The following is a 12,580-nucleotide window of genomic DNA, read 5'->3' on the forward strand; positions in this document are numbered from 1 at the left end:
AATTTTTTGTATTTTTATATATTTTTGGTTATTTATTATTATTTTAAAAAAATGCCCGGACAAAATACGGTGTTCACAGTTGCCCCTCTTTACTTTTTCTTATGTAAGTATATGAAAAAGTGTGTTTTTGAATTCTTACATAAGTGACAAGTAAAGATAGAACATGTATTTTGGTCGGCCATGCAATACCTATGAAAAGACCTAATTGCCCCTGACACGACAAGATATGATTAAATGCGAGACTATTGCATAACAAACACAGTGACATGATTTTTGATTTTTAGCAATGTGATGTGAATGAAAATAATCAAATGACAACGATCCAAACAAAATATATGTTGACTAGATGCCCCCCTTCATTTGATTTCTAAGTGAGAATTTCATGAGATGATATTCTTATCTTAGAAATGAATGAAGAGAGAAACATGTATTTTGTTGAGGAGGGGCAAGACTCTTAGGTATCTACAACCAAACAAAACAAAACAAATAAAAGAAAGGGTTTAAAATGAAATGTGATTTACGAACTAAACAAAACAAAACCTCAATGGAGATGAATTGCCTATGTTCCAAAGGACCAGGTGGATGCCTGCTTTTACAAGGCTCGGAGGATGCCTGCCGTGACAGGGCTTTAAAGAATTGTGCCAGCCGATACTGGGCTTTGTGGTGCCTGCCGTGACAGGGCTTTTAAAGAATTGTGCCAGCCGACTGGGCTTTGTGGTGCCTGCCGTGACAGGGCTTTGGGGGCCTGCCGTTACAGGGCTTTAAGGAATCGTGCCAGCCGGTACTGGGCTTTGAGTGCCTGCCGTAACAGGCTTTGGGGGCCTGCGTTACAGGGCTTTAAGGATCGTGCCAGCCGGGACTGGGCTTTAGGGTGCCTGCCGTAACAGGGCTTTGGGGTGCCTACCGTTACAGGGCTTAAGGAATCGTGCCGCCGGTACTGGGCTTTGAGTGCCTGCCGTAACAGGGCTTTGGGTGCCTGCCGTTACAGGGCTTTAAGGAATCGTGCCAGCCGGTACTGGGCTTTGAGGGCCTGCCGTAACAGGGCTTTGGGGTGCCTGCCGTTACAGGGCTTTAAAGAATCGTGCCAGCCGGGACTGGGCTTTGAGTGCCTGCCGTAACAGGGCTTTGGGGTGCCTGCCGTTACAGGGCTTTAAGAATCGTGCCAGCCGGTACTGGGCTTTAGGGCCTGCCGTAACAGGGCTTTGGGGTGCCTGCCGTTACAGGGCTTTAAAGAATCGTGCCAGCCGGTACTGGGCTTTGAGGGCCTGCCGTAACAGGGCTTTAGGGGTGCCTGCCGTTACAGGGCTTTAAAGAATCGTGCCAGCCGGGACTGGGCTTTAGGGTGCCTGCCGTAACAGGGCTTTGGGGTGCCTGCCGTTACAGGGCTTTAAGAATCATGCCAGCCGGTACTGGGCTTTGGGGTGCCTGCCGTAACAGGGCTTTGGGGTGCCTGCCGTTACAGGGCTTTAAAGAATCATGCCAGCCGGTACTGGGCTTTGGGGTGCCTGCCGTAACAGGGCTTTGGGGTGCCTGCCGTTACAGGGCTTGGGGGCCTGCCGTACAGGGCTTTAAGGAATCGTGCCAGCCGGTACTGGGCTTTGAGTGTGAGAATAGGTTTCATCTCACGGGGAAAATATGAGAAACTCAAAGGTGAGTTTTGTTATTCTTCGCTTACTTCCTTAGGTTTGCAAGTTTTTAGTTTGCCCTAATCTAAATAGGGCATACTCTCTGTAGCAATGCATGCAATGGGGTGATATGCAATGCATGATTTTTTATTTGCCCCAATCTAAGTGTGGCGTGTTTCTACGACAAGGCATGCAATGTGGTAATGTGCCATGTATGATGTTTATAGGCGCTAAATATACATTGGATGGATGATTTGCAATGTAAAGGGTAAGACGTGCTTATTTGCCCCAATGCAAATGTATGAATAATGCAAATGTATTGCAAAAATTTTATTGGAAAGCTTAATGTTGAAAACTATCTTAGTATTTATCCCCCTTTTTTTGAAAATTTTGTGCACATTGAATAAATCATTTCGAACATAAGGTAATACCTCCAAGTCTGTTATTTAACCTTTATTCATTAATAGGTGTAGTATCACAGTATGCCGTTGCCCCTCTTTAGAAAATTCCAATGACCAAATTCTTGTCACTTGATCTTGTCTTCAAATTGATGAGATTAACTATTATAACCAAACACTAATAGTAGACATGCTCTCATTATCATTTTACACCTACGTAATGATCTTGATACCTCAAGGGCGAAAGGCGAGAATAAAGATACCAGCATTCTACGTCAAGTAAATGCGTCAATGAATATTGTTCCTTGAATGCGAACCTGCTGTAATATATGAGATTTGTATCCAAATATGATAACACGAAACGAGAAGAAAGATGGTCTCAAAGGAGCAAGGGCGGAAAAAATTCATTCACTGAGGCTAAAGTTCATAGAGAAATGGGAATATCTTGGTTTATGAGTACAAATGGCCAAAGCGCGAATGGGATATATGGATTTACTTTATATCACATCTCTTCCTTTAGCTTTTCAAAACCCCAACAGGTGTTTCACTGAGCTGCTATTGATATGCATAATATGAGAGACGATGGAGATAACTTTCCCAAACATAATTAACTTTTGATGCCTTCCTTTTCTTCTTTTCTTCTCCTAAGACATCCTTTTGTCTTGGCGAACTCTTCTTCTTCTTATCATGACTTTGCCCCCCCTTTTTTTTTTAGCTCTAACTTTTGCTTAGATTACCTTTACAGGTTTTTTAACCTAACGAGCTATTCTTTCCTTTTCATTTTCTATTAGCTCTAACTTTTGCCTAGGTTGCCTTTACAGGTTTTCAACCTAACGAGCGCTTCATTCTTTTTCATTTTCTGTTTAAGCAAAGTAACGCTTGACAGCATCTGCATTAATGGGCTTTGCTAACTCTTGACCGTCCATGTCAGCTAGGATCAGTGCTCCTCCAGAAAAGCATGTTTGACAACATAAGGTCCCTCATAGGTCGGAGCCCATTTGCCTCTATTATCTTCTTGGTTAGGCAATATTTTCTTGAGTACAAGATCCCCAGCACTGAATTCCCGTGGGCGAAGTTTTTTATCAAAAGCTCTTGCCATTCTCTTTTGGTACAATTGTCCATGACACATTGCAATGAGCCTTTTCTCTTCAATCATGTTAAGTTGCTCAAATCGGGTTCGTATCCATTCATTTTCTTCTAAATCTACCTCTGCCAATACTCTTAAAGATGGTATTTCTATCTCAATGGGTGTAACAGCTTCCATTCCATAAACAAGGGAGTATGGGGTCACCCCTATGGATGTGCGTGCAGTAGTACGATAACCATGTAAAGCATAGGGAAGCATCTCATGCCAATCCTTATAAGTTACTGTCATTTTTCCAATGATCTTCTTAATATTTTTATTGGCTGCTTCAACTGCTCCATTCATTTGAGGTCTATACGGGGCTGAATTATGATGCTTGATTTGGAACTTCTCGCAAAAGTTCCTGACTTCCGTTCCATTGAGATTGGGACCATTATCAGTAATGATCCTTTCAGGAATCCCATATCGGCATAAATATTTGTCTTCATGAATTTAAGGAACGTCTTTTGCGTGATGCTAGCAAATGAATTTGCTTCTACCCATTTTGTGAAATAGTCAATCGCGACAAGGATGAAGCGATGTCCATTCGAAGCTTTTGGGTTAATTGGGCCAATAATGTCAATGCCCCACATTGAGAATGGCCAGGGTGATACCAAATTATATAATGGGATTGGAGGAGCATTTATCCTATTAGCATAGATCTGACATTTATGGCATTTCTTGACATGCTCAAAGCAATCTTTCTCTATTGTTAGCCAGAAGTAGCCATACCTTTGAATCTGTTTGGCCATAGTGTGACCATTCGCATGCGTGCCACATATGCCCTCATGTACCTCAACCATGATTTTCTTTGCTTCTTCTGAACTCACACAGCGAAGTAAAGTACCATCATAACCCCTCTTGTATAGAACATCTTGACTGATAAAGAATGTCATAGCCAAACGACGAAGGGTTTTCTTTTCATTCTCAGTCATTCCAGCTGGGTATGATCTCTTAGTGATATAATCCTTAATATCCTGGAACCAAGGATATTCTTCTCGATCTTCTTCAACATTCAGACAGTACGCTGGAAAGCTTCTAGCTTCCACTTGGATGGGTTGGATATGGACTCCACAATCAAGTTGGATCATTGCTGCTAAAGTGGCTAAAGCATCAGCGAAACGGTTTTTATCTCTAGTCAAGTGATGAAAGCTAGCAACCTTAAATTGCTTAATCAAATCTGTTAGGAGTTCTTGATAGGGAATCAATTTTACATCCTTTGTTCTCCATTCTCCTGTTACTTGATGAATAATGAGAGCTGAATCACCAAATACCTTCAAACACCGTATACCAAGGGTAATAGCTGCTCGAAGACCATTAACACAAGCTTCATATTCTGCTATGTTGTTAGTACAATCAAATTCTAATTTGATGGCCACTGGAAATTGTTTTCCTTCGGTGAAACGATCACCGCTCCTACCCCATTTCCATGCATGTTGGCGGCTCCATCAAAATACATTTCCCATTCTCGCTCTTCATTGTTTCCTTCACCACAACCTTCTTCTGTAGTGCATATGACTTCATCAGGAAATTGAAAATCTAATGGTTGGTCATCCCCTAAAGGATTATCGGCCAAGTGATCTGCTATTGCACTACCTTTGACTGACTTTTGCATCACATGCTTTATATCATATTCTGATAGTACAACTTGCCATTTTAGTACTCTACCAGTAATGTGCGGGCTCTCAAAGATGTATTTAAGTGGGTCCACTCGTGAGATTAGCCAGGTAGTGTAGTAAAGCATGTATTGCCTTAGCCTTCTAGTTGCCCATACTAGTCCACAACAAGTTCGCTCAATCACCGGATAACGAGCTTCACACTCATTAAACTTCTTGCTCAAGAAATAAATCGCTCTTTCCTTCTTTCCAGAATCATCAAGTTGACCTAGCATTGCTCCCATTGAGCGAGGTAAAGTTGTTAGGTAAAGGATTAGTGGACGATCTGGTGATGGAGGTACCAAAATCGGGGGATTTAACAAATAATCTTTAATTTTATCAAAGGCCTTTTGACAATCATCATCCCATGTCCCCTTGCAATTTTTCTTTAACAGTTTAAACATTGGTTCGCAAGTGGCTGTTAGATTGGCAATGAATCTAGCAATGTAATTCAATCGTCCCAAGAAACTTCTAACTTCTTTCTCTGTTTGGGGAGATGGCATTTCTCGAATTGCTCTCACTTTATCTGGATCTACTTCTATCCCTTTACGACTCACAATGAATCCCAATAACTTCCCCCAGAAAGAGCTCCAAAAATGCATTTGTTAGGATTCAATCTTAGCCGATATTCGCGTAATCTCCCAAATAGCTTTCTAAGGACTCCAACATGACTCTTATTCTCCGCTGATTTAGCTACCATATCATCTACATATACTTCAATTTCTTTATGCATCATGTCATGGAATAGTGCTACCATAGCTCGTTGATAAGTTGCCCCAGCATTTTTCAAACCAAAAGGCATTACCCGATAACAATAAGTTCCCCATTGGGTTGTAAAGGTTGTTTTCTCTTTATCCTTTTCATGCATAGGGATTTGATTGTACCCTGAATAACCATCCATAAAGGAATAGCGATAGCTTCGAGCAGTATTATCGACCAATACATCAATGTGGGGTAATGGAAAGTCATCTTTCGGACTCGCATTATTTAAATTACGATAATCAACACACATTCGAATCCGACCATCTTTTTTAGGAACAGGAACAATATTTGCCACCCATTGTGGGTAAGTTACTACCTCCAAAAATCCTGCTTCTAACTGCTTTATTACTTCTTCTTTTATCTGCAAGGACACCCCCGTGTTCATTCTCCTTAACTTTTGTTTCTTAGGCTCGACCTTGGGAAGTAATGGTATTTTATGAGAAGCAATGCTTGGGTCTAGCCCAGGCATGTCTTTATATGACCATGCAAACACATCTATGTATTCTTTGAACAACTCAATCATTTGTTCCCTTTCAGGATTATCTACTATTTTGAGCATTCTTTGATCCTCCTCGGTTCCCATATTAACCATCTCAATCACTTCTTCATGTGGGCATATTCCCTTATCACTCAATTCAAGCATCTTTGAAAAAGTTTGGATTATGTCTTCATCATCAGACTCACAATCATGCATATCAGTGGCAACGAATGAATCATCTTCACAGGGTTTATTAATCTCTGGGTGGGAGATGGAATCAGAAGAAAAAAATCCCTGGATAATGAATATGGAACGAGATGAAATAAGGAACAGGAATGAAACGGAGAAAGATGTATTGAAGTAGATAGGGTGGAATAAAGAAATAGACATGAATGCAATTGAAATTCATTTTCATGAATTATGTATATCAAAAGTTTGCATTAGTGAATACCCAAGATCTATTACCTAAACCTGGGCTCAAAAGTGGATAAAATAGGAACAACATAATTGAAACAATTACTCTAAGCTAATGACATCATTGGCCTCTTCAAACTCCCAATTCGCCAGAACTTTGTTGGAATCATCGACTGCAATTGAGGCACTTGTTCTGCATGGTACATCTTCATTAAAAGAGATCACTGAGATAGCTGGTTTATATATCACCTCGGACGGGCCTGGGAAGGATTCTTTAATGTGTGGAATCTCCAATTTACTGGCCTTTTTGCCATTTGCCAAACTTGCTTTGTCTTTCATCTGGTCTTCCAGGGTAGGCTCATACCCTAACCCTTGGCGATTACAATTATCCAAAACCTTAATTGGACACGTAATTCCTTGTAAATGAGAGCCTAAACCTTTCCCTGGCATAAACCCACTCTTCGCCATGATTTTAGCCACGACGGAATTGATGTTGTGAGTACTACCGCAAATACCCTCGACCTCTAGGCTTTGAAAGGAAACTCCATAATCTTTCTCTGCAGCCTCAATATAAGGGAGTGAGCTTGGTTTGCTCACCATGATTTCCTCCTCTCCTTTAACTGCTATAATTCTCCCATCACTGATGAACTTAACCTTTTGATGTAAGGTAGAAGGAACAGCCCTAGCAGAATGAATCCATGGCCTTCCTAGCAGCATTGTGTAACTTGGGCTATGTTCATGAGTTGGAACTCAACCTTAAACCTTGTCGCCCTATTCCAGGGAGAGACAAATGATCCTAATACTTCCCGTCTTGATCCATCGAATCTGCTTTACCACAATATTACTTTTATGTACACCTGAAGCTTCTAGTGATAATGATTCAAATGTGGAGAGCGGCAAGACATTTAACGCTGATCCTCCATCAATTAATACTCTTGCGATTATGAACCCTTCACATTTCAAAGTGATGTGCAAAGCCTTGGCTTGGTGAACAGCGGTTTCTGTAACTTCCTCTTCCGAAAAGGAAATGGTAGAGGAGGCTTTTACAACATTCATTACACTTGCCACCTTCTCAGGGGTTATATTAGGCTGCACAAAAGCTTGATTCAACACTTCCTGCAATGCTTGACGATGCGCTTCGGAACTTAAAATCAAAGAAAGTATGGAGATACGCGCTGGAGTTTTCTTCAATTGGTCCACAATGCTGTAATCACTTTGCTTCATAATCGATAAAAACTCATCTTCTAATTTTTCCATTTCTTTAGGATTGTCTTCCTTTGGCCTATTAATACTTGCATTTTTCTCTTTTACCATTTTCCTAATGTAAGATGGTAAGTATGGTTTTCCACTTCGAGTAACACCCCCTTGGTTGGCCATTTCATTGCTTGTCCCGGCAATCAACGTTGGGTTTTTGTGGTTCTCCACAATGCTTTGATATTTCCACGGGACTGCTCGATCACTTTCATAGGGAAAGGGATGAGGCGTGCTTATGGTCAATGTTGGTTGTCTTACGTGAGGTACAAGATCTGCAGAGGCTTTGTTTATCACAAAAGAGACTGCCTGAACCCGTTCTTTTGGGCTCAAATTTTTAATGACAAGCTCAACATGTTTTTTTTTCTACCATGCACACTTTGGCGTCTCCCCTCTTTACAGACACGATCCCTAACGCCATCATTTTTCTAACAGCTCCTTTAAACTGTTCACAACTTTCTATGTCATGGCCTATTTTCTCTTGATGATATTCACAGTATCCAGGCATTTGATCACTGATATTATTCGTGAGGAGCATTTCTCGCATATAGCCATACTCCTTTAAATGAGCATAAAGCTCATTCATAGGCATCCTGATTCTTGCGGAGCTTTTGAAGCACGCATCTTCTTCTTCAATAGCGTTGACTCGTTTTTCGTGATTTGGGAGTGGATCAGTAGTAAGGGTAGAGCTTCCCTCTTCTTTAAGCTGGATATGGTTAGAATCAACTAGGTCTAGCACATTTCTTTTAAACGTCACACAGTCTTCTATTGAGTGCCCAGGTGCACCCATGTGGTATTCACAAACAACATTTGGATTATACCATGCCGGGTAAGGCGGACCAAGAGGCTTATAAGGTCGCGGACCTAATAATTGGGCTGTCAAAAGTTTATGGTACAATTCAGCATTTGTTAATCCAAAATTGGGCCATGGGCGACTATCCCTGGATTGGACATTTCTCCTCTCTCCATCCTGTCCATGCTTGTTAGGCCTGAACCCAAATTGTTGCTGTCTTTGATTCCTTCCCTCTACTTGATAAGGGACTTGAGAATTGGTAGCTGCTTGTCTTATAGGTTGAATATAGTTCACATTCCCTTCTTTCTTTTTTTGGTCATAGTTCTTTCGTGAACTACTTTCAGCTTGAGAAGTGGCTATCTTCCCTTCTCGTATGTCTATGTCAATCCTTTCCCCAATTACCATTAAATCAGCAAAATCAGTGACATGTGTTCCTATCATGTGTTGGTAAAATGGCTTAGGCAACGCACGGATGAAGTACGAGCAAAGTTCGGAATTAACCATTGGAGGTTGCACTTGCGAAGCCACTATTCTCCATCTTTGAGCATATTCTTTGAATGACTCTAATGATTTCTTGGTCATTGCTTTCAATTGTTCTCTGGTCGGAGCAGTATCAAGATTGAACTTGTATTGTCTCATGAAAACATCCACAAGGTCTTTCCATCTTTTAATCTTGGTTTGGTCTAGTTGCATGTACCAAGTCAATGCGGCTCCAGTTAAGCTTTCGGGAAAGAAGTTTATCAGAAACTTCTCATCTTGTGACCATATGGACATCTTTGTGCAATAGGCCCTCAAATGATAAATTGGGTTACTTGTACCATCATATTTATCGAAGCTTGGCATCTTGAATTTCTTGGGAACATCGATTTCTGGGGTCAAACATAATTCTTTCAAGTCTAAGGAACCCCACGTGTTTGATCCTTGAAGAGCCTTCAATTGATCTTTCATCTCTCCAAGTTCTTCTTTCAACTCCTTCTCTTTATGTAGCACTTGTGGGATTTGGAACATGTAGGCATGATCTTCCCCAGGACCATCCGGTATGTTAAAGGCCCCTATCCCAGAATCTTGTTTCTCTGGCGTGGGTACTTTAGGATCTGATCCTCTGTTTGGCTCAATTGTTCTATTAACCGCGTTCTCATCTGCTACGGTATTTCGTGGTGGGTTATCATCACTCCGTCCTTTTAGAGCCTCTGTTAGCAATTTCATCATGTCACTTATTTCAGCCATTTTAGACTCCACTGCAGACATCCGATCATTTAAGGTTGCTGACTCATTCCCGGTTGAATTTTCCATTGCACGACTACGCGATCGTGTGTTGTATGCTCGAGTGGTGGGAATCTGGTCAACCGAGTTTTTCTTTCGAGGCGCAATGTTGGCTTACCTGTGTAACATAATAATTAATTTTAATAAGTTTTACCTTTACGTTTGTTTCGTAAGATATCCAGCATTGTGTAGACATAAGGGTTTCGCGACACTGGCACCCTTTAAATTCCTCCAGAAATTTATTACTTCATAGGGGATTTAAAGTTGACCATTGAATTAGATGGACATTGGATCCTATCGAAATTCAAGGTCTTAAGAAAATGATGGTAGTACAAATTAATCAATAATTTCACAACCACAAAGCGTCATGTAGATCCTCATACAATGATTCAAATGTTAATACAGATTTAGAACTTCGTCACGCTATTGAGTTCTTTTACAATTTCATTGCACAAATGGAAGAATTCAACAATCTCTAATGGAGTTCCCCCAGGGAGAACCATGCCTTCAGCTTGCTTAAATGCTCTTGCAAATTCTGGAATTTTGTCATTAGCCAAATCAATTATCTGCCTACATTTTAACATCCACTCTTTGGTTTCTTCTGTTTGATCAAGGCAAAGTGATTTCCACTCTTCTAAGACTTCATTTTGTTGATTAAGCCTCTGAACAAAGTTCTGTGCTGTCTCAGCTGCACTTCCTCTCACCCTGGCTAGTTCATTCACCTTCCTTTCCAATTGTCTTGTGAGCGTATTGATTTCTTGCTGCATCTCCTCAATGGGTCTGATGTCTTGTAATTCCTTCTTCAATGCATCATTTTCCCTGACTATTTTGACAAGTCTTGCTTTAGTACTTTGAACTTTGTTATCACTAGTTTGCACTTCCCTTTTCAGTTTGGCATTTTCCTTTTTCAATTTCTTAGTCTCAGGTGTTTCTTCAAGGTTATGCCCTTCTCTTTCCTTTGCTAGCTTCCTCCGTAACTCAACGCATTCGTTTTGGTATTTTTCCAATTCTTCTTTATTCTTAGACTCTAAGTTAGCAAGCGCTTGTAACTCATTTTCCTTCATCTTCAAGCATTCAACCAATTGGCCATTAATCTCTTTCAAGTCATTGCCTAACAAGGGATTTTGAGGATGAAATAAAGGATTTGCTCCTTGAATCATACTCTTCAGCCAAGTAGTGTATTCTGGACTTGAGTTTACTACACGTATCCCTAGCTCAATCTTCCCTTTGTAACCTATCTCTTGCCATGCTTCTTTGACATTCTGGCTTAATAACTTTGTCCCATCCTCCTTATGTAGAAAGTATAACTCCTGCACCTCTTTCTTAGAAGGAACATTTTGCTTATAGGCCAGTTGCCTTAACGCTAAGGAAGGGTTATAGTTGATACACCCTCTGGGTCCCATTAAAGGCACATTCGGAAAGTCACCACAATGGTAAATAACCTCCTCTTTCCACCACCAGTCTAGTTTCCATAAAATGGAACTTTCTTTAAGTTCTGAGAAGGTTCTTTTCCAATCCATGTAGCTCATTCCGTCAATCATGAATTGGCCTTTAAAAGACATGAGTGGATTACTGTCTGAGTCGTTCTTCTTTCTGAAAGGAAGCGTCTTTCCATAAAGGTGGCCAAGCATCCATAAATCCAGTAATGCAATACAACAATTGACCTTTCCTTTCCCTTTATCGTGACATTGAGTTAAGGTCAAGTACGTTTCTGCCAAGATTGCTGGTACTGGATTCACGTTATGGTATTCCACCATTTGGAATACACTAATGGCTCCTAAGTCAATTATGCCAATTGATGATGGAAACAGGATTATTCCATATATGCATAAGGCAAAGACTCTGCAAAATGTAACCCAAGCTTCTTTTCCTGCCAAAACTTTCAAGTGGGCTTCTACATCAGCTCTTGAGATTCCCTCTGTTTGTCCTGGGCAAACCATTCGTACCTTTTCCTTAGGAATTTCCAAAATTTTCGCTATCGTGCCTCGAGATGGTAAATATCCAGGATAAAGATATACTGCCATGTTCTCCTTAAGGGGCATTCTCAAAATTTCTCCATATTCTTCCAAAGTCGGTGCCATTTGGAAGTCTTGAAATGTGAAACATCTTAACGAGGCATCCCAATATTGGCTTAATTCCATTATTGCATCATTATGTATTGTGACTGGCAGAAGATCCAAGATATTTCCATATTTCCTTTTAAAATCTTGCATAATCTTCCCTTTGATATGACGGCTCAACTCAATTAAGGTTTCCAGCGGCTCAACTTTTACAGATAATTTGATCCCTTTTCCCTGATATAATTTTCCAGTATGACTTAGATTTGTACTACCTTCGAGTGCCATTTATCCCTTATGCCAATTTCACAAAGATTCTGGATAACTCACGGTTCCTGTTAATCAAAACAAAGGTTAATAATATACAATTCTCATAATTTTAGCAAGCTATCTGGCTCACTTTTTTAAAAACCCTCTCCTCTAGATACTTATTGCACCATAGGGAGATGGAGTAAACAATTAATGGACGAGAGGCTTAAATCCCCTACATGATTAATGTTGAAAGGTTTAGCCTTACAATCTTATTTTTGAGAAAGGAGAAAAAAAAATGATAAAAATGATTTTGATAATAGATATGCAAGAAAAAAAAAATCCATTCTCTCCTCAATGTGCTTATTGCCCCATAGGGAGAAAGGGATTAATTAGCCTATGTGCAGCTAAAACTGACACATGGCTAAAGTCTCAATGACAAGAGAAATTATTTAATTTGTGGTTTTTTTAAAAAAATGCGAATACTTTATGATGACATGCTATGACAATGA

The 12,580-nt window shown here is 40.4% G+C and overlaps 3 protein-coding genes across 3 annotated transcripts; all 3 read right to left on the reverse strand.

Annotated features, from left to right (window-relative positions):
* Positions 1–2,886: 2,886 nt before the first annotated feature.
* On the reverse strand, positions 2,887–6,206 carry LOC129308240 (uncharacterized). Its single transcript, XM_054949301.1, is given in 5 exon segments — positions 2,887–2,984; positions 2,987–3,580; positions 3,583–4,542; positions 4,545–5,379; positions 5,382–6,206. Coding segments are annotated over 5 exon segments (3,312 nt in total).
* Positions 6,207–7,226: 1,020 nt separating this feature from the next.
* Positions 7,227–9,792, reverse strand: LOC129308900 (uncharacterized). The gene is made up of 3 exons (XM_054950271.1): positions 9,361–9,792; positions 8,086–9,273; positions 7,227–8,015 (listed from the first exon to the last, which is right to left on the reverse strand). Exons 1-3 carry the CDS (start codon positions 9,790–9,792, stop codon positions 7,227–7,229), a joined length of 2,409 nt encoding a protein of 802 aa, XP_054806246.1.
* Positions 9,793–10,169: 377 nt separating this feature from the next.
* LOC129308901 (uncharacterized) lies at positions 10,170–12,107 on the reverse strand. The gene is made up of 2 exons (XM_054950272.1): positions 10,746–12,107; positions 10,170–10,664 (listed from the first exon to the last, which is right to left on the reverse strand). The coding sequence occupies exons 1-2, from the start codon at positions 12,105–12,107 to the stop codon at positions 10,170–10,172; spliced, it is 1,857 nt and encodes a 618-aa protein (XP_054806247.1).
* Positions 12,108–12,580: the final 473 nt, after the last annotated feature.

Source organism: Prosopis cineraria, unplaced genomic scaffold (genome assembly GCF_029017545.1).
Source record: "Prosopis cineraria cultivar Desert tree isolate PC_DT_omini unplaced genomic scaffold, ASM2901754v1 PC4, whole genome shotgun sequence".
NCBI classification, from domain to species: domain Eukaryota; kingdom Viridiplantae; phylum Streptophyta; class Magnoliopsida; order Fabales; family Fabaceae; genus Prosopis; species Prosopis cineraria.